This window comes from Lutjanus erythropterus, chromosome 2 (genome assembly GCF_056507025.1).
Source record: "Lutjanus erythropterus isolate fLutEry1 chromosome 2, fLutEry1.hap2, whole genome shotgun sequence".
Taxonomy (NCBI): domain Eukaryota; kingdom Metazoa; phylum Chordata; class Actinopteri; order Lutjaniformes; family Lutjanidae; genus Lutjanus; species Lutjanus erythropterus.
The window spans coordinates 3,406,926-3,432,348 of NC_139318.1; the positions used below are offsets into that span (position 1 = coordinate 3,406,926).

The 25,423-nt window shown below is 39.3% G+C and overlaps 1 protein-coding gene across 6 annotated transcripts in view; it reads left to right on the forward strand.

Moving 5' to 3' along the window:
• Nucleotides 1-23,033: 23,033 nt before the first annotated feature.
• Nucleotides 23,034-25,423, forward strand: part of nfasca (neurofascin homolog (chicken) a) — an 86,565-nt gene continuing 84,175 nt past the window's right edge. For all 6 annotated transcript variants that reach the window (XM_084726291.1, XM_084726282.1, XM_084726254.1 and 3 more), the window contains exon 1: nt 23,034-23,202. In XM_084726291.1, the coding sequence (XP_084582417.1) occupies nt 23,109-23,202 (94 nt within the window). In that variant the 5' untranslated portion in view covers nt 23,034-23,108. The remainder of the gene's footprint in view (nt 23,203-25,423) is intronic.

Genomic DNA, 25,423 nt, shown 5'->3' on the forward strand with positions numbered 1-25,423 from the left:
TTTGTTTTTTTTTATTGCTTTTCTGCTGCTAATAAACCGGATGTTTGACAGGAATATAAATTACTGTTAAATAGTGTTATTTCTATAACAAAAAATGTTCTATCAAAAAGCTCTCTAGTCATATTAGGAGTCCTCAGGCATAAAATCATAGGAAATTTTAGTCTATTTCATAAATAAATAAATGTGTATATTGTTTCACCTCTCATCAGTGAAACAATATACAGATTATTAATGCTTTATAAAAGGTGTAGTGCAGATATAAATCATAAACTTGCATTGTATTTATTTAGGGACCCAAATAAAATCTCCTGTGACCCACCTGTGGGTCCCAGCCCAGTCTTTGGGAATGACTGCTCCAGGTCATAGGGCGGTGTGTGTGTGTGTGTGGGGGGGGGGGGAGGAGGGTTACTGTTTAGTATGTTTTCAGGGAGCATTTTTGTAATTTATTTTGAAAAATATAAACATTAAACAATGACCATTGGCCATAATTTTTACTGTAAGGCACATAAATACTGTTGAAACATGTTACCTGTTTGAGTTGCTTCCAAAAGACAAACCCAGCACTGAACAACTTGACACTAATCTAAGAGGACATACATATCACGAGAACATCCTCCTGCCCTGGTCTCTCATTTGTATTTCAGATTAATTCAGAATGAAGCAACACTACATGAGCTTGACCAAGCTGATTGGCATCCTTCAGCTTATAGACAACAACTGGTGCACTGCCAAAAGTTTACAGGTAGAACTCAGACTCTAGATTTCTATCCTCCCCTGCGAGTAGAAGACATACATATATTATATTGAAAGTCATTGTTTTGGTCACAAAACAAAGGAAGTTGCATACTGAACATCCTCAAGCAGTTTGATAAGAACACTTCACACCTGGTGCCTATGCTTTTGTCTGATGATGGAGAAACCACAAGGTACAACACATTTGGTATAATTTCAGTTCCTTTTCAGTTAACTGCACATTAAGACAGGGTAGATAAACTGGCTTATTGAGAAATGTGTTGTGGTCTTCTTTCACATTTTTTCCCTCTACTCCTACTCCTTATTCTGTCTGACTCTGGTATTCATAAAAAATCACAAACCCAAATCCAATCACTTTTACATTTTATTAGCAACCCCTTCAAAGTACCATAAATGCACTTTATGTTATTTTAATGGCTAATTCAGTGGTGTTCAACTGGTGTATTAAATGATATCAGCAGTCAGCACTACATCTCTGTGTTTCCTGTTTCATCTCTCTAACACCACATCTTCTCTGTCTCTCTGTTGTTCTATCCTCCTCTCGTCTGCTGATCTCTTGCTGTCGACATCTTTAACCTCTTTCCCTCCTGTCTCTCCTCCCCCAGCCTCCCTCTCTGTCTGCCTGCCTCCATCCATCCTGTCTTTGTGGATGTGATGTGTTGAAACTGACAGGGGGTAACAAACTGATTGGGGTCCCCCCCGCCTCGCTTCTCGTTCAGACAGTACGAGCTGACTTTGGTTCACAGTTCTGGAAGAGCTGCAGAGGATTTGGATGACTTGGCATGGTCTGCTCTGCTTGTTTTTGTCTTGTGTGAGCTGGTTTTGTGTGTAGGCCTGTATACTCCTAAACATATAGTTCTACTGTGGATATGGTCACTAAAAACTGGCATATGATATGATGGATATTTATCATTCCAGTGATTATAGTGTTCAAACAGTCTTTTAATGCCTCACACCACTGTGTTGTGGTTTGTAATGTGTAATTATAAGATGTAGGAGACAAACAAATAATGTTCATGGTGGCCCTGTTCCATTTTGTTTGAGTCCCTGAAAGGAAACGCCTACATGGATGATGCTGTGATTAAAGTTAGTAATTACGAGGTGAAAATGTCTGCTGTGAGATAAGTGTTTCAGTTACAACAAGTCCCTCCTGATTGATTGTAAGCACACATGCTGGGTAAAGTAAACCTGTGTCCTGTTCAAACAAGCCACGAGAGGAGGCAAAATGTGCAGCTGTGTCAGGTACAATATTAGCTCTTCTCCACATGAGGAGCTTAATGGAACATAACGTGTAACCATTTTCACGGGTTCTGCCTCCATTTCCACTGTTCTCTGCCCAGTTTCCTGGAAATGAATTTAGGGGAACTGCTCAGGATTTTGACATCCTGGGTCCCGAGAGGATTTAGGTGTAACACAAGCAGTTTAGTTAAGTTAAAGAAAGATGTCTTTTTTTGTTGTTTTGTTTTAATGAATACAGTGTGAGGGTGTAGACATAACTGTATTTATTCTCTGCAAGGAGATACTGTATTGTAAGATCACATATATTGACAGAAACATTTAAAATATATGTTGTCTGTGGACATTTTATTGTTATGTTAAGTATCAACCTTTTTATGACTTTCCAGGTATATAACATTTATAAAATATGTTAATGCAAAGACATCCCACACAGTATTATGTTTCCTCTGTTAAGGTCATTTCTTTGAGACAGAGTTATCTTTTTACTATAACATAAAGTGGAAACACAAAGAATATCGTTGTAGCAAAGCCACTCAATCATCCTTAAAGTGCAGGTTAAGAGAAACTTGTTTGCTGGAAAGAAACTAAAGGTCTAGGTGGTCTAGTTAAGTTGCTGGATGAGAGCTTAGATTTCTACTGTCCATATCTCTTATGTCCATAAATGGTCTGTACTGAGCATGGACAGTATTTTTTTGACAGTATGTATGCAAATGATGTCCCCAGACCCTGCATAGTTTCAATATTGTTATTCAAGCGTGTTGCATGGTGAGGTGACTAAACAATTAAACATCACTGTACTCGCCAGTCGGCACCACAGATACTAGTTGGTTGAACTAATTATTTATATTTTATTCATGGACGATGCCAGTTAACTGTTGCCTCTGAGATGTTAGCTAGTTGCCACTAGCAGGGGGGCTGCAACCCTGACACACAGCATTTCCCTGCACTAATGCCTGGATTGCCCGGATGTTGTGGTAATCAGCAAAGTGGGACAGATGACATCCGGTGAAACCAGCATGGTTTTTAATGTAGAAAATAAAAATAAGGTTAAATATAGGCTGTGTCAGAATAAACATGAATGTAAGCACTCAACCAGAGCAATGCCTAACACATTCAGCACAGGCATGTGGATGTTAACCTGCAAGGACAGCAGGCTGCTGCTGCTAGCACTGCTAATGTTAGCCACACTGTGTGTCAGCTATGTCATGATCTCATGATATGGTTAAACTCTACGATGCTACGATCCTGTTCAGTCTGAAAAGATTTAGTGAGTAGTTATGTTTTTTAGGGTGATGAACAATGTTTATAGTGAATGGCACAAAGTGTCACACATTTCAGTGGCATTTTAGAATATGATTTGATTATTGATAACATTATTAACATCTTCAGATTATTCTTAATACACAGTATATTTTCTGACAATTTTTAAAAGTATTTGTTAATGCATTGTGCTCAATGTTAGTCTAGTCCACTAATCTACATTAAAGTTTCTGTTTAATCTACAGACAACTTAGTTGTCAGGAACATCCCTGTGTAGACGTGGTGCTACAGCAGATGCAGTAGTAACATCGTTTTGTCACATTACATAGTGCTTTTTCACTTTTTCTACCCCAACAGAAATATGATTCTGTGGAGAAAACTGAATATATGTAATCTTTTTTTAATGTAATCATCATTTTTTTTGTCATATTTTGATTAAAAGCACAAAATCTTCAAGCTTCGGTCCACATGTTTCTGCCTTGCATGGACAGGTCAGTCAAACCATGCTGATGATGAGTCTTTTGGGTATTCACATTGCTGCAGGTGGCAATCATCATTTATTAAGAAGCCTCATAAAAGAGATTGTATGGACACAGGAAGTGCTTCAGCTCACATCACACTGGGAATTCTGGGATTGACTTATCTGGGATCGAGCCGCAGGGTACCTCCCCTCAGGGCTGGAAAAACATACATACATACACACACACACACACACACACACACACACACACACACACACACACACACACACGTAAGCATACATATGAACAGACAGACACACACGTTTGACCAGTCAATCAACTTTGCATCATAACCTTTCTTCTCTTTACAGCCTCCCCTCTCTGCTTCTTTTCATCTCAGCCCTCTTGCTTGACCCTCTGGGACCTCTTTCTCATTCTGTATCACCTCTCTTTCTTTCTGTCCATCCCTGTCTTCCCCTCCTGCTCTCTTCTTTTCTGTCTTTCTATAAAATAAAACCAGTGAACCTGCTCGTCTTCGCACTGCATCCCCACTTTGTCTTCTCTCCTCTCCCACTCTTTCCATTCGCTTTCTTTCTTTCCCTTTCGATTAAAACTAGGTCATTCTGCAACATCGAGCTACAGCTCCTGCCAAGCATGACATCCACATATACACACGTTATCGCCTGGCAACCACGCGTTCACCCGCACCCCCTCCATCCTCCATCCTAGTTTCCTCCATCTTACCTTCCCTGGAGGAGGTGCTCAGTGCAGAGGGCTGGGTTTGCAATCTGACACTGCTTTGTTTTCTTCCTGCTCTGCTTCCATGGAGGGGCTCAGGGTTAATTGAGCAGAGCTTTGTGAGGAAAGGAGGGTTAATTTCACACATACATACATCATGTCTATAGATGTTCAGTTGAAGGGTTCAGTAATAGTCTACAACACTGCATCTAATCATTCTAAAGGAAACTAAACCATTTCTCACAGAGGTGAGATGTAGCAATTAAGGTTTGTTTAATGTAACTCAATGGCTATTTTGATGTTTTGTACCAAATTACAACACTGTTATCATGATCTTGGCAATAAATTCCAAAAAGTAAAGAATTTTTTGTAGCATATTAGGGAGTGTTAAGGCCAGGCATAAGAAAAAAACACAGGAGGAGGATTTATGAATTTTATGAAGGAAGTCAAAATGTTGAGAAAAAATTGTAAATAAATTTGAAATGTTGAGAATAAAATTTGAATGTTGAGAATGAAGTCAGTATGTTGAGAATTAAGTTGAAATTTCGACAATGAAGCTGAAATTTAGAGAAAAAAAGTCGAAATGTTGAGAGTAAAGTCAGAATGTCAGGATGAAGTTGAAATGTTGGGACCAAAGCTGAAATGTCAAAATGTCAAGAATGAAGCTGAAATGCCAAGAAAAAAAGTCAAAATGTTGAGAACAAAGTTGAAATGTCAAGAATGACATTGAAAATTATAGACATAAAACTGAAATGTTGACAGTATTTGTTGATTGTTGACATATTAAGGAAAAAGTCAAAATATTGAGAATAAAGTTGAAATGTTGAGAATTAAGTCAAAATGATAAGAATAAAGTTGAGCTTTTGAGAATGAAATCAAAATGTTGCAAATCAAGTTGAAATACCATTTTGAGAATTAATTTCAAATGGTATTTTAACATTTTTCTCCGTTACTCTTCTGTGTCAACAGCAGCATTCAGGCTACATAATAAAGTTCATCTTAGACCTTGAAAACAAACAAAGAAGCAGAAAATTCTTAACCCAAGGTCCAGGTAGAGGCTGTTTCCTGGGCTTTCAATTGCATTTCAAGGTCTTCCTTAATGGATGGAGTTGAAATGATGAGATGCAGTTGAGAGCTCCAGAAAAAGTGATATACTTATAGGACTGTAAAAACCTTACAGGAATTTTCTCAGTGATACTACTATAAAACTATTAATGCTTGTGTTTGTATTTGTTAAATCCAAATATTCTTGTATTTTATTTATATTCCTATAAAACCACATGAATGCTTGTTGGACAGTGAACAGCATCATTTTAATGCGAGTCCATGTTTGCTTACTGTGTGTTCTCTGGATTTGATTTGCCCTCATTAACACAGAACTGTTCAGCTGCCAACTCTCATATCTCAGATTTCAGAGGCCCTCACCAGCACATAAATGCATCACAAGTCAGGGTTCACACTTTTAACTACATCAGTACACAAGGATAATGTTGTCACAGATGTTATCACTGTATATTTCCATGATGGAGTGATGAGTTAGTCTGCACAGTTGATTCTCATAAATCAAATGAAAGGCTAAAGACTGTGTGAGAATCTGGATGAACAATTACTGCTATGACTATTATGTCATTACCCGCAAACACGAAGCCAACACCTTCAACACATTTCCCAATTATCCCATCGGCTCCTGAGAGCGGTTGTCATAGCAACCTCTTTTAAGATCATCTATACCAAGGAAATGATGTCATTGTCATAGACATTTCCCCCCCACAACCTCTTAAACATGTGACCCGTGACCTTCTTCTGTGTGTATGAGCCATTTATTACCATGACCTCTCAGTGTGTGTGTGTGTGTGTGTGTGTGTGTGTGTGTGTGTGTGTGTGTGGCACAGTAATGGACTGGGTTCAAAGGCCATAGCTGGCGGGTGAAAAGGAGGCTGCTGGTTGGGAGGTAATATGCATGTATGGATGTGAACATAACACACACACACACATGCACACACAAACACACGAACACACACCTCCGGGACAGTCATTAGCGAATTGGTGAGTAGTAGACCTGTTATAGATCAACAGGGAATAGCAGGTGATAGACTGGACATCAAAGTGCCCACATTGACAAACACTCTCTCTCTCTCTCTCTCTCTCTCTCACACACACACACACACACACACACACACACACACACACACACACACACACTCCTTATTGCCCCATGAGGCATTTGAAAGCAGGTCAGAGAGCTACACTGGGGTGTGTTTGATGGAAAGCATCAACAACATCAGTCGTTTCTTTATTCACTTCACACATTCTGTGTGGAAACACACCCTGTTTACTGATGGATGTTTTATTTAGACAGAGCTGCTACTCCGACTTCTTCTGCTCTTTAATTCTGAAGAAAGACTCCAACAATTGGGACATATTATTTGTTACACACATACGTAGGCAGAGCTGTGGGCAAGACAGCAAAATGTCAATTGTCCCCTGACACATGCTTTGACAAGTTCCCAGAGAAGCATAGTGTTAACTATGCAGAAAATGCCTGGAAATAAGAGATGAAGTAAAACAATAAAAATACTGTAAAGCTAAAAATATAGACAGTCATGGTTTCATAACAAAGCTCATGAGAATGCTATCATTTTCATCATCAATATTTTACTTGCCTATATACAGTAGTATTGGAGTAAGACAATCTGTACTTCTGCAGGATAATTTGACAGACATCCCATCTGTTGAGATCCGAAGATAAATTGCACAAATATAATGTATTATATTCATAAAGCCATCGCAAGGGAGGGTGTGGATGACTAGGGAAAAAATAGAGTGAAACAAAGGTAAACGAATATGATTTATGTAGGGAAATAAACAAGAGCTTGCTAAATGCTATCATGCTGACTGTTAAAATTCACCTTGAATCCCTTTTTATCAGTTGCATTCTGTTAATATTTTTTAATGTGTTATTTTATTCTGAAGGGTGGTGTACCAGAAAAAGTTTGGGAACCACTGGTCTAGGCTATTTCTCGCCTCAAATATTTTCAGAAACATATTTTGGTGTACTGTTTAGCTGTAATATGAGAACGACTGTGACCAGGGATCTTACACTTTATGCACCACTTGGAAATAGACCAAGCATTGTTATGTGGCATGTTTTGTTGCTGTGATTGGTTGCTGGTTGATCCAGCTGTGTCCAGAGGCATTTTGGTCTACACATGTCGATAATGCCTCTTGGAAATCCTTAATGAACTGAGAGGTTCCAGGCTAATTCACATTTGTGAACCGGCAATACCAGGCCATTCAGGCGTTGGTCCCTGAGGACGAGGCTACAAACCAGCCCTGTGGAAATATCAAGCTAAAGATGACCTCTACAGACCCGCTGGCTTCTGGTCTCTGATGGTCTTTCGAGCTGCTGGTGTCCTGCTGATAAGGCTGATTGGAGTGGTCACTAGAAATAGTTGGTCATCCAGCAAAAAGCCTCAAAACACATCACAGATAACATAATAGGCTGACCATGTGACCATCATCAACTGTGTTAGTTAGTATAAAATAGTACAAAATGGAAATACTCAACTAAAACCCAAGCAGAAGTAGGTAAAATAGGATCCAGATTCAGTACTGAGGTACTGTACTTACTTTACACTCCTGCTATCAGCATTTATTTAATGTGAGAAGTAATTTGGTGATCTCATTAGCGACCCTAGCATGTCTGAAAACCTGAAGAGGTTTCAAAATTCAGGAGAAACTTAAAGTTTGTGTGAAGGAAAAAGAGTTTTTCTTCTAAACACATTATATATGTTTGGAAATAGTTGCTCAACACTTGTGAAAAGACTGAGAACTATATAGTACTGAATTAAGGAGTTAGACCAGTAAACTGTTGTGCATGTTTTTTTTGGCAGACCTGAAATATGGCTCGGTGACAACAGAGCTATGGTCAGTTATACAAGCCCCACGAACCAACACATAAACAACACCAATGGTCAGCTACAAACGTACCTTCAGCAGTTCTCTCAGTCCACATCAGCGCAGCAGTTCACTTCAGCTCACTTCAGTTCCAACAAGCCGACACAGAAGGAAAAAAAACACCATCCTGCCACCATCCTCTGTCTCTGGTGGCTCAAACATGTCTGGACATGTCCAATAAATCTGCTGGACAGAGCGTCCACGTTTCAGCTTGTTTTCAGGTTGTAGTGATGTTTGACACTGAGACAGCAGGATGGACTGGATTTTTTTTTATTTTGAGACCTAATTTTAATAGTTAATAACATGTTTCTGTGATGTGATAAACTCAGAACACACATTTATTGTTGCTTTACATGGCCTTTAATAAACACTGAACAGACTCATTCACACACACAAACAAACAGTGGTTTTAGGACATTACACATTAAGGTAAGGCATACAGTAAATGGAGGATGTGGTTTTAACCCTAACCACTGCTGAACAAATTTTTCAGATATTTGTCATTGTTTCATACGTTGCTGCTGCGGCGTTCGGGTCAGTTTTGGCTCAAAGTGAACGCTGTTGGGGTGAAGTCAGGTTCAGGCGTGCTGCTGCTAAAAAAGACAGCGAGGAGAGTCTCTGCTATGTACGTCAGTAGTATTACACAGCACTGCAGCTTTATTCACATACAGTCTCCTCAAGTAGGCCATACTACTGCTGTGCCCTTTGGCAATGCACTTAACCCAGTTAAACATTTCTCCCCCAGATGTTCAATATGTGCCATACTGTGTTCAGAGGGCGTCTGCTGCTTAAACACATACTGGATGAACCCTTTAGTCATCAGATCCAGTTAAAGATGATGTAACAGCTTATTCTGTAGATAGTGATATATTTAAAGTTTAATCACTCTAATGATACATTTTAGAACACAGCTGAGTATGAATGCATTTACATTCATACAGTATAAAGAATTTAATCTCAGAATGAAGTAGTCTGAACAAAAGAAACTCTCACTCTGAATTATTGATGTGATGTCTGTGCAGCCACTAAAGCAACTTTTCTCTGATTTTCAACCACATCAGAGCAGTGGCATGTTAGTAAAGTTTTCATGAAGTTACTGAGAGACACTTAAAGTAGCCCCCAGCTGATACACGCACAGAACATTAAGGTTTTTTTTATGTTCAGTAAGATCTTATCAGAGTCAGCGTGTACTCGTGTTAGCCAGAGAAAATATGGCGACTGAGGAATGTAACCAAATGAGCTCAGCAGCCTGCGTGAGACCAGCTGAGGAGACTGTTGGAGCTTATGCCCCACCGAGAAGAAGAAACATACCCAAACACCAGGCTACAAAATAGTGTTTGTTAGGCAAGTTTCAAAAGTGTGTTTATAACATGAATGTCATTTTTACATCCAGTGAATGTGCAGTGTTAGGCAGTGATGTTGATGTTTTCACTGTAGTGAGTCTCTGGGACCCACAGGTGGTCATTTGAGTGAATTCCAGAAAACTGAGAACCACATCGCCTTTCTTTGACAAAGGAAAAATGTGTTAGAAAACAAAATTATAATGAAATAGTGGTTCTGCAGAGATGCCCTGACCTAAAAATGTGAAAGAAACGAAAGAAAGCATGTTTGTTTGGTACAGACCCCAACAAACATCACATCATTATCACTTTAATAGTTTCCTTTTTTAGTAAAAGAAAAAATGATCAGGGCTGCACGGTGGTGCAGTGGTCAGCACTGCTGCCTCACAGCAAGAAGGTCCCGAGTTTGATCCCCCAGCTCCCCGGCAGGCATGTTCTCCCTGTATCTGCGTGGGTTCTCTCCAGGTTCTCCAGCTTCCTCCCACAGTCCAAAGACATGCATGTTAGGTTAATTGGTGACTCTAAATTGCCCGTAGGTGTGAATGTGAGTGTGAGTGGTTGTCTGTCTATGTGTCAGCCCTGTGATGAACTGGCGACTTGTCCAGGGTGAACCCCGCCTCTCGCCCAATGTCAGCTGAGATAGACTCCAGCAGCCCGTGACCTTTACGGAATAAGCGGTTACAGAAAATGTATGAATGAATGAAAAAATGATCATGTAGAAATGATCATACGCACTCATCAGTGCAATTAAAATGTCAGTCAAAATAATCACAGTATGACTTTTATTTTACCATATCATGCAGCCCTAGTCCCTAATAAAATGTGTTTTTTTTGATAAATTGTGGTCTTAAACTTTTGATGCATCTGAAAATGCAATAAACTCTCAAATCTGAAAACTTTATTTATAAAATAATGTTATAGCATCTTGACATGCAGAATATAGCATCGGCCAGAGTTCATCATTCTTTACATCTCTTTTTGTTTACTCACAAACTACTTTAATCTGCTCACCTCAATGTTTTCTCCAGTCTCTGTAGGATGTGTACTTGTCTGTAAGATATCAACCGTTCAGAAAAACGTGTTAGTCACAGTGTCATGGAGAAATACTACACTACCCACAATCCTGAAGTTTAACTGCGAGGTCTGTGATTAGCAGAGCTCAATTACCATCAAATGAGAATAGCTGGTCCACCTTAAGTGAGCCTGAGCCAAAGTTGTGGCTAACTTTGTGGGTAATTGCTTTACTTGAATCAGCAGGTGGCAAGCAAAACATGGAGCTTGACTTGTGTTTTGAGAAAGTGTAGCATTTATTCACCGACTTGCCTAAACTGCACACGCTGCACTGCTTCGTTCATAGCTATTTGTGTTACGTCATACTCACCGCGACCCTCCGTGCACTCTCTCACACTCTCACAACCACACACTTGCAAATGTTACGCACCACACCTTTGCACCTACGAGCTGTTTCTTAGAGAGGTTGACTGAGGGTATAGCATGTTTTAGTTTAAAAAACATCTTAAAATACATTTTTTAAAAAGCCCTGATGCTCATTCCTGGTGGGCTGTAAGCTTTGCAATACTTTTGCAAAAACCTGATTCTGCCAGAAAGTCTTTTTAACACAAAGTTAATGTTGTGAAATGGTCACAGTTTGGTAGATATTTAGTTTTTGAACAAATCCTTTATAACAAGCCCAGAATAAATGCTGTGTGTGCTCGAAATGGTCTTATGTGACTCATTTTGTTGCAGCTGAGTGTGTGTGTGGGTAAAGGGAGAGTTATTGTGTAGTTTGCACAGTAACGAGTGGTTTTATTGTATTGACTGAAACATTTTTGTCGCTGTGGCAGAAATTGTATTGGAGATACAGCGAGTGTTTTGTATTTCCATAGAGGCTTTTCCACAGACCTGCAGGCAGACTGCATGTTAGTGTGTGTTTCTGTGTGTGTGTGTGTGTGTGTGCGCAGCAGCAGCAACACAGACAAGAAGGACAAAAAGAATGAGGGAAAGAGCATCCTGTGATCCTAAGGGCAGCGGCTGGCGTACAGACGAGCTCTTTGAAAGCACAAACACACAGTTGAAGACACAACGCTGCTGCAGACAGTCCTGAGGCGTGTGTGTGTGTGTGTGTGCTGCTGTCTGCTCTACTGTATCTTCCGCTTCTTCCTGCGCTCAGACTAACAAAGACTAATGAGCAGTCAGCACATCTGACTGCAGTCTTCTCTTCAGACTCATTTTAATGCAAAGTGTCTCTTCACACAACAAACTGTAGACATATTCAGACGACTTGATTCCACAACTGTTGAAGTTTGTGAAGCTTTCTTTTTAACCCGATTCACCAACTGTATTGTGATCACTTGTTTGCTCAACAGGATTCAAGAGGTTAATATGTTTATTTGTTCTCTTTGTGTCTCATCAGGTCTGCTAAACGGTCACGACAGAGTAGGTGGACAGACAGAAGAGAAGTGTCCACATCAGTGAACGTAAGTCAGTGTTGGTGTTAAATCAGAGCTGTATGGTAGACATGAGTATTTATTGAATACAACGTTTCGGTCCAAACGACCTTCATCAGGTATACTGGCAGCATACAAACATTTCTACATGCATTTCAAGACAGCGAATGCCTCCATTTACAAAAAACATCCAATCAGAGGACTGCTGAGATTGGTCAACACCTGAAACAAATTCAGGTGTCATCAGTGCAGCATTAGGGCCGGAAACTCATCAAATCTCAATAAACTCATCAAATCTCAATAAACTCATCAAATCTCAATAAACTCATCAAATCTCAGTAAACATTTTTTCTTTAGTAACACCCCACACATGAAAAATATCTACATATATATGCCCGCAGTATACCTGATGAAGGTCGTTTGGACCGAAACGTCGGATATTCAATAAATCACTAGAAAGCGAGACAGTGTGCGGGAGTCTGCTATCTTTTTTCAAATTGAATTTTTCCTCCGACGCACCTGTCAGACATTTCAGGTGTGCAGAGACCTTCTCAACATTGTTTAGACATGAGTATTTACAAGAACAGGGGGTGCAAACTACTACTAGTATACTGTATTACTGTACTGTATTAGTAATGTAGTAGTCCACCAGCCTTCAAGCACACAGATGAGGCAAAAGAAACTCATTTCATGACGTGTAAAAGTTGATTCATATCATCAGAGGCCCCATGATACAATATGATTACGATATGTATGTAGCAATGAGCTGAATATTGCAACAAAATAAATTGCAATATACATTGTGAATTATAACATTTTATCTATTAGGATAAAGTTTTCAGTCTGGTCATGTCACTTCAATCATTTTTATTGCAGCAAAATGGCATTGTCAAGCAGACAGATTGACCAACATTGTCATAAAAACATACCAACCCTGCTGACCGTTCCAGAAAATAAAAACTTTCCCCCACACCTAGAAACAGCAACAGAAACAGTAGCCCAATCAGAATGTGCATTCTGAAGTATCAGACTGGAAAATGTTGATGGAAACAAAAATTTGCAAAACTGTTTTTAAGCTCACTTGAGGTGTTTTTTTTCCTTTTTCTAAAAGAAGTTAATGCTCTTAATAACTTGATATATGTTCAGAAATTCACTATTCAGCTGTTCCCAGCCTGACAGTTTTGTCTTTGCTCTCAAGGCCTGAAAAGTTGAGCCCATCGAGGCCCGATGCCAGCAAAATTCTGTCCAAACCCAACCCAAATATCCTCATTAGCATATTTCAGCCCGAACTCGATTACAGCCTGACATTTTTCTTACAAGCTTCACTCTGTGCACCAAACAGCAGGAGTTTTCAGTTACAGGGACAATAGATGCGGGGAATTGGAATTGGCAATGACTAAACTGAGGAGAAAAATAAAAATAAATAAATAAATATAGTACAGCCTGAACCTGACATGAGCCCGTGAAATATATAAGAATTGAGGCCTGACCCTACCTGAACCTTCGAACACAGATCTCCAGCTCTAATCCATGATAATTTCACATAGATCTTTAATTATGTCATCTTGTTGTGCCCTCTTCCTCTGCAGTGGTATAGTAGTTTTTTGACTGGCGCCACCTACTGCTTATCTCAATGAAACAACTCTTAATAAACACACAGCGGTAGTGAATGGAAACAAGCATCAGTTTTCTTTATAAATGAATACAGTTTGAAAGCTTATATATAAATTGATCTTCATCAGTGTAGGCAGACTAATTATATTGCTAAATAATTGGAGTCATAACTTTAAACAAAAGTCTCTTAGATGATGTGACATTAAATCTTTTATATTCAATATTAACTCATATGAACAGATGTAGGTGTCAGTCTTGTATCACAGAACAATGACAAAATAATGTGCTGTCAATCTCCAGCATACTACTTAGATGAGAGACAGGATCAATTCATTGGAATAGATTCTAAATTTTGATTGGTGGAAACAGGTCAGGTGGAAAAGCACCCAGTCAATACTGTTTGTTCTCCTCCTTAGCTGTGACTTATCAGGAAAGAATCTGTGAATATTATGAATGTGAATAAGAATTTGTGAATATTAAATTTAAAATGTATGTCACTTCATGTTGTGAAGTGTCTGCCTGATTTTCTTAGTGAAGAGAAGTTTTCTGTTATTTTTCTGTAACTGTGCAACATGCTGCTTTGATTGATCACTCTACTGTGTGGGTGTCTGATCATCACAGATTTGTCTTTTCCCAGCACAAGTGTAGCTGATGAGCTAGTCAGCAGGCTCACACATCAAGCTTTCCTCTCTGTTTTTATTTCATAAACGTGCGTCCATGTTTCTAGTGTAAGTGGCTGTGATTTCCTGCAGTTGTCAGTGATTTACTGTGACTGCCGGCTTGCTTGTACCTGCAGTATTTATTTATGTGTGTGAGCAGTCCTCCCAGTAGCCATGTGAGCAGAGTACTGTGTTGCTGAGGGTAATTGTGTGTGATGGGTGGAGGGCTATTTTTGGGGTGTTTGTAGAATAGATTTGGCGATGCTGCGTTGGGGGTATGTATGGAGGTCAGAGCAATGGTTGAAGGGGCAGGAAACGTGTCAATGCCTCGGGCTTAGCTACTGTCTCAGAGAGATTAAAAAAAAAAAAAAGATTTGTCAGGAGAAATGTACAGGGTTTGTGTTCAGACCAAGCTTTTTTAACAAGAGGGGAAACATTTGATTCTTTACAGACTATGTTTGGCTTCTGGAAATATATATATATTTTCAAGTAACAGTTGTAAAAAAAAAAAAAAACGATAAGAGGGATTAAGTGTAGAAAAATTCAGCCTTACTTCTGCCAACTTTTCATCATGCTAACTTACAGTAGCATCAATCTGTATGACCTACATTCACTGCATATAATATATGCAGTAAGTTTATAATTTATAAGACATGTAATACAATAAATGTAAGGCATATTAAAGGGACAGTTCACCCCAAAAGTACACATTTTTCCTCTGGCCTGTAGTGCTGTTTATCCATTTAGATAGTTTTGGTGTGAGTTGTGTGAGTGGAGATATCAGCTATAGAGATGTCTGCCTTCTCTCCAATATACTGAGACTAAATGTCACTCGGCCTGTGGTGGTCAGAGCACCAAAAAAATACGTTGAAAAATCCAGAACCAGTGTCCTTTTCCAAAAATCATGAGCCTGTTACTCCAGATAATCCACAGACCTCGTTGTGAGCAATTTCATGTAGGAAAGAAAGTAGTTCTGGTAGATTCTACTGCAGAAGTAGTATTTTTAATCACCTTTTTGAAACCTGTGTAGTATCCTGAAGACAGTATTGTGTTTTCAGTGGTGCAGGTGGAGAAATTCATTTGCTCTTTCATATCTGGCTGTAATTCACAGGGTCAGTAACCCAGATGAATTTTGGAGATACTGACATGTAAACAACAGAATGAATTACACACAGAATATTCAATTCAAGCAGACAGCAACTTTCATGTCTGGCTATAGTCTACATGGCAATTCAAAAATTGAGGAAAAAAAGATACAAATTCGTTTGTGGATTGTTGTTGTGATGAAATAGATCAGATTGTCCTGCTTTGTTTGCAGGCATGGGCTTTAAAATTCATATGTACTCTAAACACATCATTAGACACAAAATCATTAATTGGGATGCAAGTGTGAAATGAGGGATTTCTAGGACATGTTTATGCACACACACTCCAAATCTACATGAAAAACAGTGTCATTTCACCTCCTGAGCCTTGAACTCACTGTGTTTGTCCCAGAAGAGCACCATTAACACTCAGCATCATCTAAAATGACTCTAATGGAATCTCCCAGTGCTGGGAACAATGGAGTAGTAGCGGTTGGTACAAAGACTGTGTGAGTGTTTGTGTGCACCGGGCTGGGGATGGGCATAACTGAATATGAATGCTCTCTCTCTGCATGGACAAAGAAGAAGCATAACAAAGAACTCAAGTCTAATTGCAGACAGTTAAAGGGACGGTTCTTCCCAAAATCAAAAATACATATTTATCCTTCTAGATAGTTTTGGTGTGAGTTGCACATGTTTTTGAGATAAAAATTCAGAAAAATTCAAAACCAGTGTCTCTTTCCAAAAATCATTACCTGGTTACACAAGATTATCCACACACCCCATTGTGAGCAGTTTCATGTAATTTTTCTAGTAGAAAAGAAAGTAGTTGCAGTAGATTCTAAGTAATTCTGGTGAGGATTGGGTCATGTCTGCCCAACTGGTAAGTGACAATATGTATAGTGAAACATAGCGATGGACAGTCATATTGTTGGTATTGTTTTTATATATTTTCTTTTATGTTTTTATATGCATTTATGTTGGGTGTTGATTACAAATTGGGTAGTAATTTATGCTGTTTTACCATTAATAAATCAGGAACAAGGTATAATAAACCTTAACAATAGGACTGAACAATTTCAAAAAATATTTCTAATTGAGATTATTTTGACTGATATTGCAAATACAATATGATTTGTGATATTAGAGGTAATGGTAATTTTTACATCATTATTCTTATTTTGATTGAAAAACATTAAAAATGACTATAATGTGATTTTTTGCAGTAATCTGAACCAAATGACCATATTTTTCTAAGTCTGTACAATCTGATGTGTAGGACAGGACATCTCTGCCTCACATCATTCATTACTTCAAAAGTTTTTTGACTCACATTTTGCCTTTGGCAAATATTGCATGTTGTGATTTTGATAAAATTTTGATGAAGTGTGCAGCATTAGTTCATTAGGCAGGTAAGACAGACAGTAGTCCTTACATTAAACGTCTCACAACAAGGGGCATGATTTTTGGAAAGAGACACTGGTTTTGAATTTTTCAAATGTATTTTCCTGGTGCTCTGAATGCCATTTAGTCCCATTATATTGGAGATAAGGCAGACATCTCTACAGCTGATATTTCCAAGACTCTGCAAGTCTAGATGGATAAACAGCACTACGGACCCGGGCGAAAATGTGTGTTTTTCATTTTGGGGTTATCAGTCCCTTTAAATGAAAAGATGAAAATCATACTCAAAAATATGATAATAACAGACCCATATGTACAACTGTACACATTTTCAGAATGTAGTATAGTGTCTGAAATTTGTGATCTACTAAAAGAGCTACCTCAAACAGCAGATCCATTTTTGTCCAAATCTAACTGTAAAGCCAGCAGTTACAAATGGTTAATCCCCTGCAAGTCTCTGAACCTAGAAAAAATAATCCCAAAATGAGCCCAAATGAAAACCTTCAACAGCTGATTAGGTCTTGTGTTCGCAGCTGTAATAATCAAACCTCAATCATGTAAATCATGCTCGCCTTCACAGTTCACTCAACAGAGAGGAAATTTCTACAGTAGCTCTTGCATTTTAAGTGGCCTCTCTTAAGAAATATAAAACCTGTGAGGGCTGTGATAAGGAGAAGAGTCTGCAGATTAATTGATTCAGTCTACATTTGGCCTGACAAGACTGGGAAATGTAATTTAGTCCAATAGATTCTACTGTACCAACTATACCAGTTATGATAAAAAATATGTGCAGTCTTCAGTGTGTATTAATGACAGAGGGCTTTTATCTTAAATAAAGGAAGAAGTCGTATAATATTCAAAGAACAGTTTTCTGAACAGTCTCATTTATGCTAATTCCCTGCAGTTTCTAGAAGTAGGTTATTTCCACTCTGAGCACGCTTCTGGCAACACTCATGGAAGGTCACTAAGCAGTGATACACAACACATACTGTATACACCGAATGCAAATGAACATGTTAATTTTAGAAATCGCCTGCAACAGGCCAGTCTGTCTCTGTTAGAGCCTCTGGGACGAGAGGCAGGACAAGGGAGAGGACAGCCTAAATTTCAGCCTTTTGTCTGATGATGCACCCAGTAGTGTTAAGGTTAGGAGAAGTACTCGATGTGTGATGATGATGTGTGCCTGAGGTGGTGGACCTGAGGCCAGACCAAGGTAACTCTGACCTGGTTGTATTTTGGTCACCTTGTGTGTGTGTGTGTGTGTGTGTGTGTGTGTGTGTGTGTGTGTGTGTGTGTGTGTGGTCCTGCATGTGTAAACCAAGCTATGTTAGCTAGGTCAGCTACGAATGTGAAAGAGCTTACAGTCGAGTACACGCTGTCAGAGTGGCCGGCCGAGCCACACCTGCCAGCACGGTGCAGGATTTGTGCGTGAATGTTTGTGTCCCCCAGACTGCCCTGTAAAAACCATTAACCTACACACTGACCCTTTGTGTCTCTGAGCCACTGCCAGAACCAGGGCCGCACCAGTTCACTGTGACTGACACCGTGCTGCTGCCCTGTGACTGGGTCCCTGAAACAATGTCACCTCATGCCACCCTACTATGGTGTATGGCTCTTAGCCTGAGGAAAGTGTAGACAACCTTGTGTCTCCTCCAGTGCGCTTTAAATTGTCAGCCTCTTTCACAGAGGTCTGACGCCTGGGCTAGAGCTGCAACGATTGATTGATTATTAAATTAACTGCCAGCTGTTTTGATAATGGATAAATTGGTTTAAAATAGGCATTGAGCACAATAAATGGTCATTTTATCGTGTGTAGTTTGTCATAGAAGAAGATTGTAGGATGCCTGTCAGCCTGTAACAACAGTTGGCCCCTTGGTTTTCTCAGCTTGCTGTGTAGCAGTTATTCACACCACTATATGAGTTAATGTGTGTAGTATGTGACGTTCACTGACCCTTTTTCTTGCCTTCATGTGCACTCAGCCTCAGTGTATCACTGTGTGCTATCATTTATAATGCACTGCAGTGTGTAGAGAGGGTTCCACACGTGGAGAGGAACACTGACCTATTTCAGTGCTTTCACTCTTTCTTCTCTGTCAGTGTCTCTCTCTCTCTGTCTTTCCTCTTTATCTCTATCTCTCTCTCTGTGACTTTTCTGCTGGGAATAAATCTGCAATTCAAAGCAGACTTCTGTCTTAAGGCTCATATTGGACTGTGTGGCATGCTCTTTTCCTAATCCCTTCCCTCTACTCCTCTCCCTCATGTGTGTGTGTGTGTGTGTGTGTGTGTGTGTGTGTGTGTGTGTGTGCGCTGGAAAGTGCTGTAGTAATTAACAGAGACGGGGTGATACTGGTCAGGTTTAACAACATCTGGGCTGCACAGATATGTGTGCTTACATGTATGTGTGTGCACGTTTGTCTAGTAGAATGAGGGTGTGTCGGGGTGTGTCTTCATCCGTGTGTGACCATGTGTACAGTACATGGTCCCTGTGCATCTGCATCCTTGCATGGTGTGTGTGTGATTGGCACCTCATGCCAGCCTATGTGGGGTATTAGCTCCCCAGGGGCAGATTAGCTCTTTAGTTGAATAGTGTTGAATTGACATACCACCAGATGGTTTATGCATAATATGTGTGTGTGTGTGTGTGTGTGTGTGGGTGTGGTAGGTGTTTGTTGGTAGGTTTTGGGTGAAATCTGAGTACTGCCCTCAGGCCAAAAAGCTGTTGTGTCCCCTCTGTTGTGAAATCAGGCTGTTACAACGCTGCTCGCAGTTTTAAGAGATAAAGACTCATACTAAATTCTTGTTGTTTTTTCTCTATTTGGATTATTTTTTTAAAGGGATGCACTATATTGTTGGCACATCATTGGTATTAGCTGATAAAGGATTTAAGGTTAAATATCATATCAGTCTGAAATGAACATTTCTGACAATATGACAGGTTCCATGTATGAAATATGATTCATTGTATAATAAAAAAAAAATGCCAGTCACCGTGTTTCAACTCTTGTGGCTACATTGCTTTTTTTTGTTTGTTTTTTTATTTTTATTTTAACAAATGGTCAAATGAACACTGTAGCTGTCATTTTTCTTTTTCAAACTGGTAAACAGAAAAGCGACCACAATCAGCTTGTTCCATTATCAGACTGGTACAATTAAAATTTAAAAAGTGAGTCAAGAACCAGAAACAGAGCCGACTGGCTTTCACAGTAAAAGTTGTACGTTTTGAAGTGTGTTCACTGCAGTGGCCAATTTAAGAAGAGCTAAACATAATTCATAACATACAGTCACATCTCTGCCACTTTACCACAACTGAATGTGAATAAAAACCAGTGGGACAAGCTGATTGTTGTCACTGTTCAGTTTACTGGTTCAAGAAAGAAAAAGGACAGACACTGTGTTCATTTGTATTTGCTAAGATAAAAACACACACACACACACACACACACACACAAAGAAGTATTGCAGTCTCTTTTCTGTTTACTGGTTTAAGAAAGGATGTATCATCTGCAGTTAAATGATTCTTCATACACAGATGATGACAGTCTGGTAAAGTGATTCTTTAATTATATGGACATGATGCAAGTGTTTGCAGTGTGAATGTGTTTTTTAAGTGTCTGACATGGACAGCACAGTCAGAGTAGAATAATATGTTTCCACTACAGGACTTGATGCAGTTAGGTGATATATTGGTGTCAGTATTGGCGATCGGCCAAAATGAGTTGGAAAATATCAACGCATTGAATATCTGCAAAATCCAATATCATGCATCCCTAAGATTTGAGTAAAACAGATTGTATGATCATAAGGGAGCAACATTGTAAAAATGATCCTGATGGGGATTCACAGTGCTCACATGCTTCATGCTGATCATTGTACAGTAGGATGATGGTAAATATGAATATTTCTTGTTTCTTTTTCTCTCTTTTTTGTTACTATATTTAACATTTTAAGTAGGGATGGGAATTACCAATGCCATTATTGATTCTGCTTATCAGTCAGATTCTGAAGCTATTTTCTTATTGATTCCTGATCAATTCTAGTGGAGTTGCCGTGAGATTTAGACATCATTTAAATGGATGAAATGAGAGAATATTTGTACAGTATTCATTTTCTTTTAGGTTTTTTTTTTTTAGATCTGAATTTCTGAATTTCTTTTGTTGTATTCATACAGTTGATTCAGTGAGCGTTGACTGTACACATCGAGTCCCAGACCTCCTCAGTCCTTTGTGTCATTATGTCACATTTTCCACCCTCAGGTTGTCATATTTTCCTGGAAGTCTGAAATGGCAACCTTATGGCAAACAGCCACCCCCACACCCCCACCTGATTATTTTTTAATTTATCCTGTTGTCATAGCTTTGAGCTCTGGTGTGATGTGAAGCAGAGTGAAGGATTGATCCTTGTGGGGGATGGCAGCATGGGGGACAGGGATTAACAGTGGGCAGGTGGTCCTGGTATGGTTGCCAGTACACAGACCTGGCTGTCATGTGGAGGTGGTGGGGAGCAAATTAGAAATCTCTGGCTTGTGGGCTGACGGCTGAATAATGTGGCAGGAAGAAGAGTGTAGACCACTGACTTTAGAGAAATATGGATGTGTTGTCCATGTTGTCACTGGCCCATAAGGTCCTGCACAGTGAATCAGCACTGAGTATCCTGCTTTTTCACTGGTATTATAACTTAATACTTCCAGAAATATTCAATCAAAGATCAGTTGAAGTTGAAATAAGTTGAAATATTCACTTTACTTGACATGAACGCTACAGCTGCAGTGTCCCCCTTGAAATTTCTGTTCAAGGCTAGAATAACACTTCAGTGATTGCATGTTGGAAGAGGTTCCCCCTGTTTAATGTTGTATAAACTCTTTCAAATGCTACCAAAGCATTTCTAACTAAAATACAGTTATTAAATGCAGTAAAATATCTGATTGATCTCCTTACAGCAGGTTAAATTATTTAATAAGTAATTTAATTTGAAAATAAAGAATTAAAAACAAAGATGAATTATAGGTCTGTTTTTTCATTTTATCTGATAATAACAGTATCATTAATGGTAGTTTATTAGCTGGCCCTTAGCCTCCTGTCATTTTGCAGAAGTGGCCCCTGAGCAAAACAAGTTGAGTTTCCTTGCTACATCTACAGTGGACAACATAACCAGAGAAGCAGGTGATCATAATAGACTACAAATGAAAACATGCAAGCTCAAGTTACGTCATTAACTTCACCAGAGATTGGGATGGAGATAAAAGGCTGATGGATTGGGCGGAAACGAAGAGAGGCATGTCTCCAAAGAAGCACCAGGACACAGCGGGTTCCCTGGCTGCTCAAACATAAATCTCCAAAGGCTCTCTTTATTTCTGGATGTAGCAGTTAAGCCCTCCACAGGCCAGCATAACTGCTGAAACCACAGGGTTCACCTCTCCTGTGTTTCACAGTGACATAAAACTGCCTAGTTCAGCTCCACTGTAGTGATTTTAAAATCAATAGCCAGACCTTCCTCAGCACACCAGATCTGAAAACAGTGAACATATAGTGTAGTCTGTTTGACGGCTCTGGCTTTCTTTCTCCTCTGTCCTGTCCATCTCTTCCAGCCTCTCATCCACTTTCAGCCCACCCAGTAAATCAAAATTCACAACACTGACTGACATTTTTAAACTATTTAAGTGATCAAATAAAATTTCCAAGCACTATAAAATCTTTAAACACCATTTTGTATCGTCAAATTAAGAAATTATGAAAATATAGATTGTAGCAAAGACATATGATGATCATCATTCTCCATCATCACAACGTTCTACATTTTGCTGCCTTGCAGCAGCTTGTGATGGAGTCTGATGCCACTTGAAGAATCTGAGCCACAGAGCTTCTCCTTGGCTTTGTTTCTAGGCTGCTCTCTCTGGGGAGCCACACAGGGACTCAGCTGTGAATGTAGGCCAGAGTCGACACACACTCTCGTGCCAGAATGTACATACACAGCCGCACGCTCATCCACCTACAGTTTATACTGTAGATATACTGTACTTTATGGTCTGCTACGCTGTCCTCATGCTAACCATCTGTCTGCTCTGTACACACAGGTCCTCGGCGCGGAGGTCAGGAGAACCGTCTAGCTAATCAGGAGAGGCAAGGGGTGAGGCCGGCCAATCGGAGGGGGAGAGATGTTGGGGCAGGGCGGGCATGCGGCCCTGGCTCTCGTGTCATTACTGCTGCTACTGTGGCGTGAAGCAGCAGCCATCGAAGTCCCACAAGATCGTAAGTCACTGAACAATAATCAGATCTACTTAACACAATCTGTTAGTACAAACTATGATACAAATGACACACTAACAACTTCTCTTAGTTTGGTTAGAGGGAAGTTGGCTAAGTCAGATGGCTCAGATTGGTTTGTTACTGGGATTGCTCAGTGCTGCGGTCCCTTTGACTCGTTATAATATATATTTCATATTGTGCCAAATTCTGCTGAATATTTTAGCTCAAATTTTTACAAACCTTTTATAAACTGTGCACTGTAGAGTTGCAATCGATTAAATATAATTACAAAATGGTAAAGATTTTGCATGTTTTTTTGCCATCAATCAAAGCTTTATTTCTGCAGCAAAAACTGGATATTCTCTGACAGCTCAGTGGTTCCCCAAATTTTTTCTGGCACGCCCCACTTTAGAGGCCAAAAAAAGTTTGGGCACCTCCACTCAGTGATTATTATCAATCATTTACAATAATTTGAGAAGCAACTGACAAAAAAGGATTCAAAAGTTTAATTTTAATAAAACAAAGATGAGCTTGATAGCATCAGCAAACACTTGTTTGTTCATTTCTCTTTATTTCTCCCCTGTGCTCCCCCTGCAGTGGCTCTGCACCCCCCAGGGGGACACATCCCCCACTTTGGGAACCACTGATATAGCCTATGAAATATATAAAAACATTGAGGCCGACATATTAGAAATATATAATTGAATATTAGTTAACATGTGGACAAATTTCATGTGACTGATCAAATTCTCGACCATTCATCTATTAATCATTATCATCCCTGGTATACTGCTGACACAGAAGTAGGAAGTTGTGCTAGTTTGCCCTGTCAAATTAAAAATTGTTGCTTCTAGCCTTTTAATAAAGGACAAGTGCTTTTTTTGTTGGCATTGTGAGCTCACAGTGAAGATACAGACAGGAAACATTGTTCAGAGAAAGTTGCACGACATATAAAACAGGTCCCCAACTGTACCATGGTAATATTCAAACATTAAAGATGCTTTAAGCCTTTATAATGTAAGTTTAAATCCAGCATCATTTCAAAATCAATCAGAGAGTCAGTGGAGCTCTAGCAGATACTGCAGGAAACCCAAACCCAAACCCAAACCCAACACCAAACTGATCCCAATTTGTAACATATCCTTAAGACAGGAAGACACTGTAGCCCAGTTTTAGCTGTGAATTGGTCGCCCCTGAACAGTCAGTGGTCTGTCAGAAACTTTGGTCATCTGTTTGTAGTCAGCTGTCATTTCACGCTCTGATTTTCCACATGGCTGCTGTCAACAGATCTGTTATCAACTGTCGTGAGTGAATGAGCAGAAAAGTATTTTACATGTGGCTAAAACTGTAGGCCTAACAGAGACTGCTGTGATATAAAACTGAACTTCACTGCAGGACAGACACCATATTGTCTGCATCCTTCAGACATCTGCAGCTCCAGACAGTATTTTTCTTTTCATTCATATGAGAATTGCACAAAGCTTTTCTCTCTTTTGTTGAAGACACAGTCGCCTTGTTTTAAGAAACTTTATTGGGACTGTCAGCGGTTCCATGTTCACATTTAGCATGAGCTCCACATCAGGGTCACTCAGTTCATCTGTACAATGTGTTGCAGATTTTGGTTGTTCATAAAGGCCAACTAAAATATGTAGTGCAAGACAACACAAAGTACATGATCAATAAAAAGGTGTAATGCCTGCCCAACTTTAACAACATTAACAAGAACAGAGGTGCACTATAATATTCTGGAAACTCACTTTCTTCTTTTTAGTCTGAAGCATCTAAATTAACAACACTTTTCTGTTGGTGTGTTTAATCTTTAAAGATCTGAAAACGTTACTTTTATGACAGAAAACCTGCATTACAACTGAGGGTGTGGTGCTTCAAAAACATGACCCATACTAGGGACTAAAAGTTAACATATCTGGATCCCTGCTGTATTGCATTTCATTCATTCTTTTTTCATGCAGCTTTTACAGGGACAGAACAAAAATACATATTTTCCCCTGGCCTCTATAGCTGTTTATCCATTTATTTATTTTTTGTGTGAGTTGCAGAGTTTTGGAGATATCAGTTCTAGAGATGTCTGCCTTCTCTCTAATATAATGGGATTAAATGACACTTGGTTTGAGGTACTCAAAGCACCAAAATATAGTTCTATTAAATTCTACTGCAGAAAGAAAGTAGTTCCTACATGAAACTGTTCACAACAAAATCTGTGGAT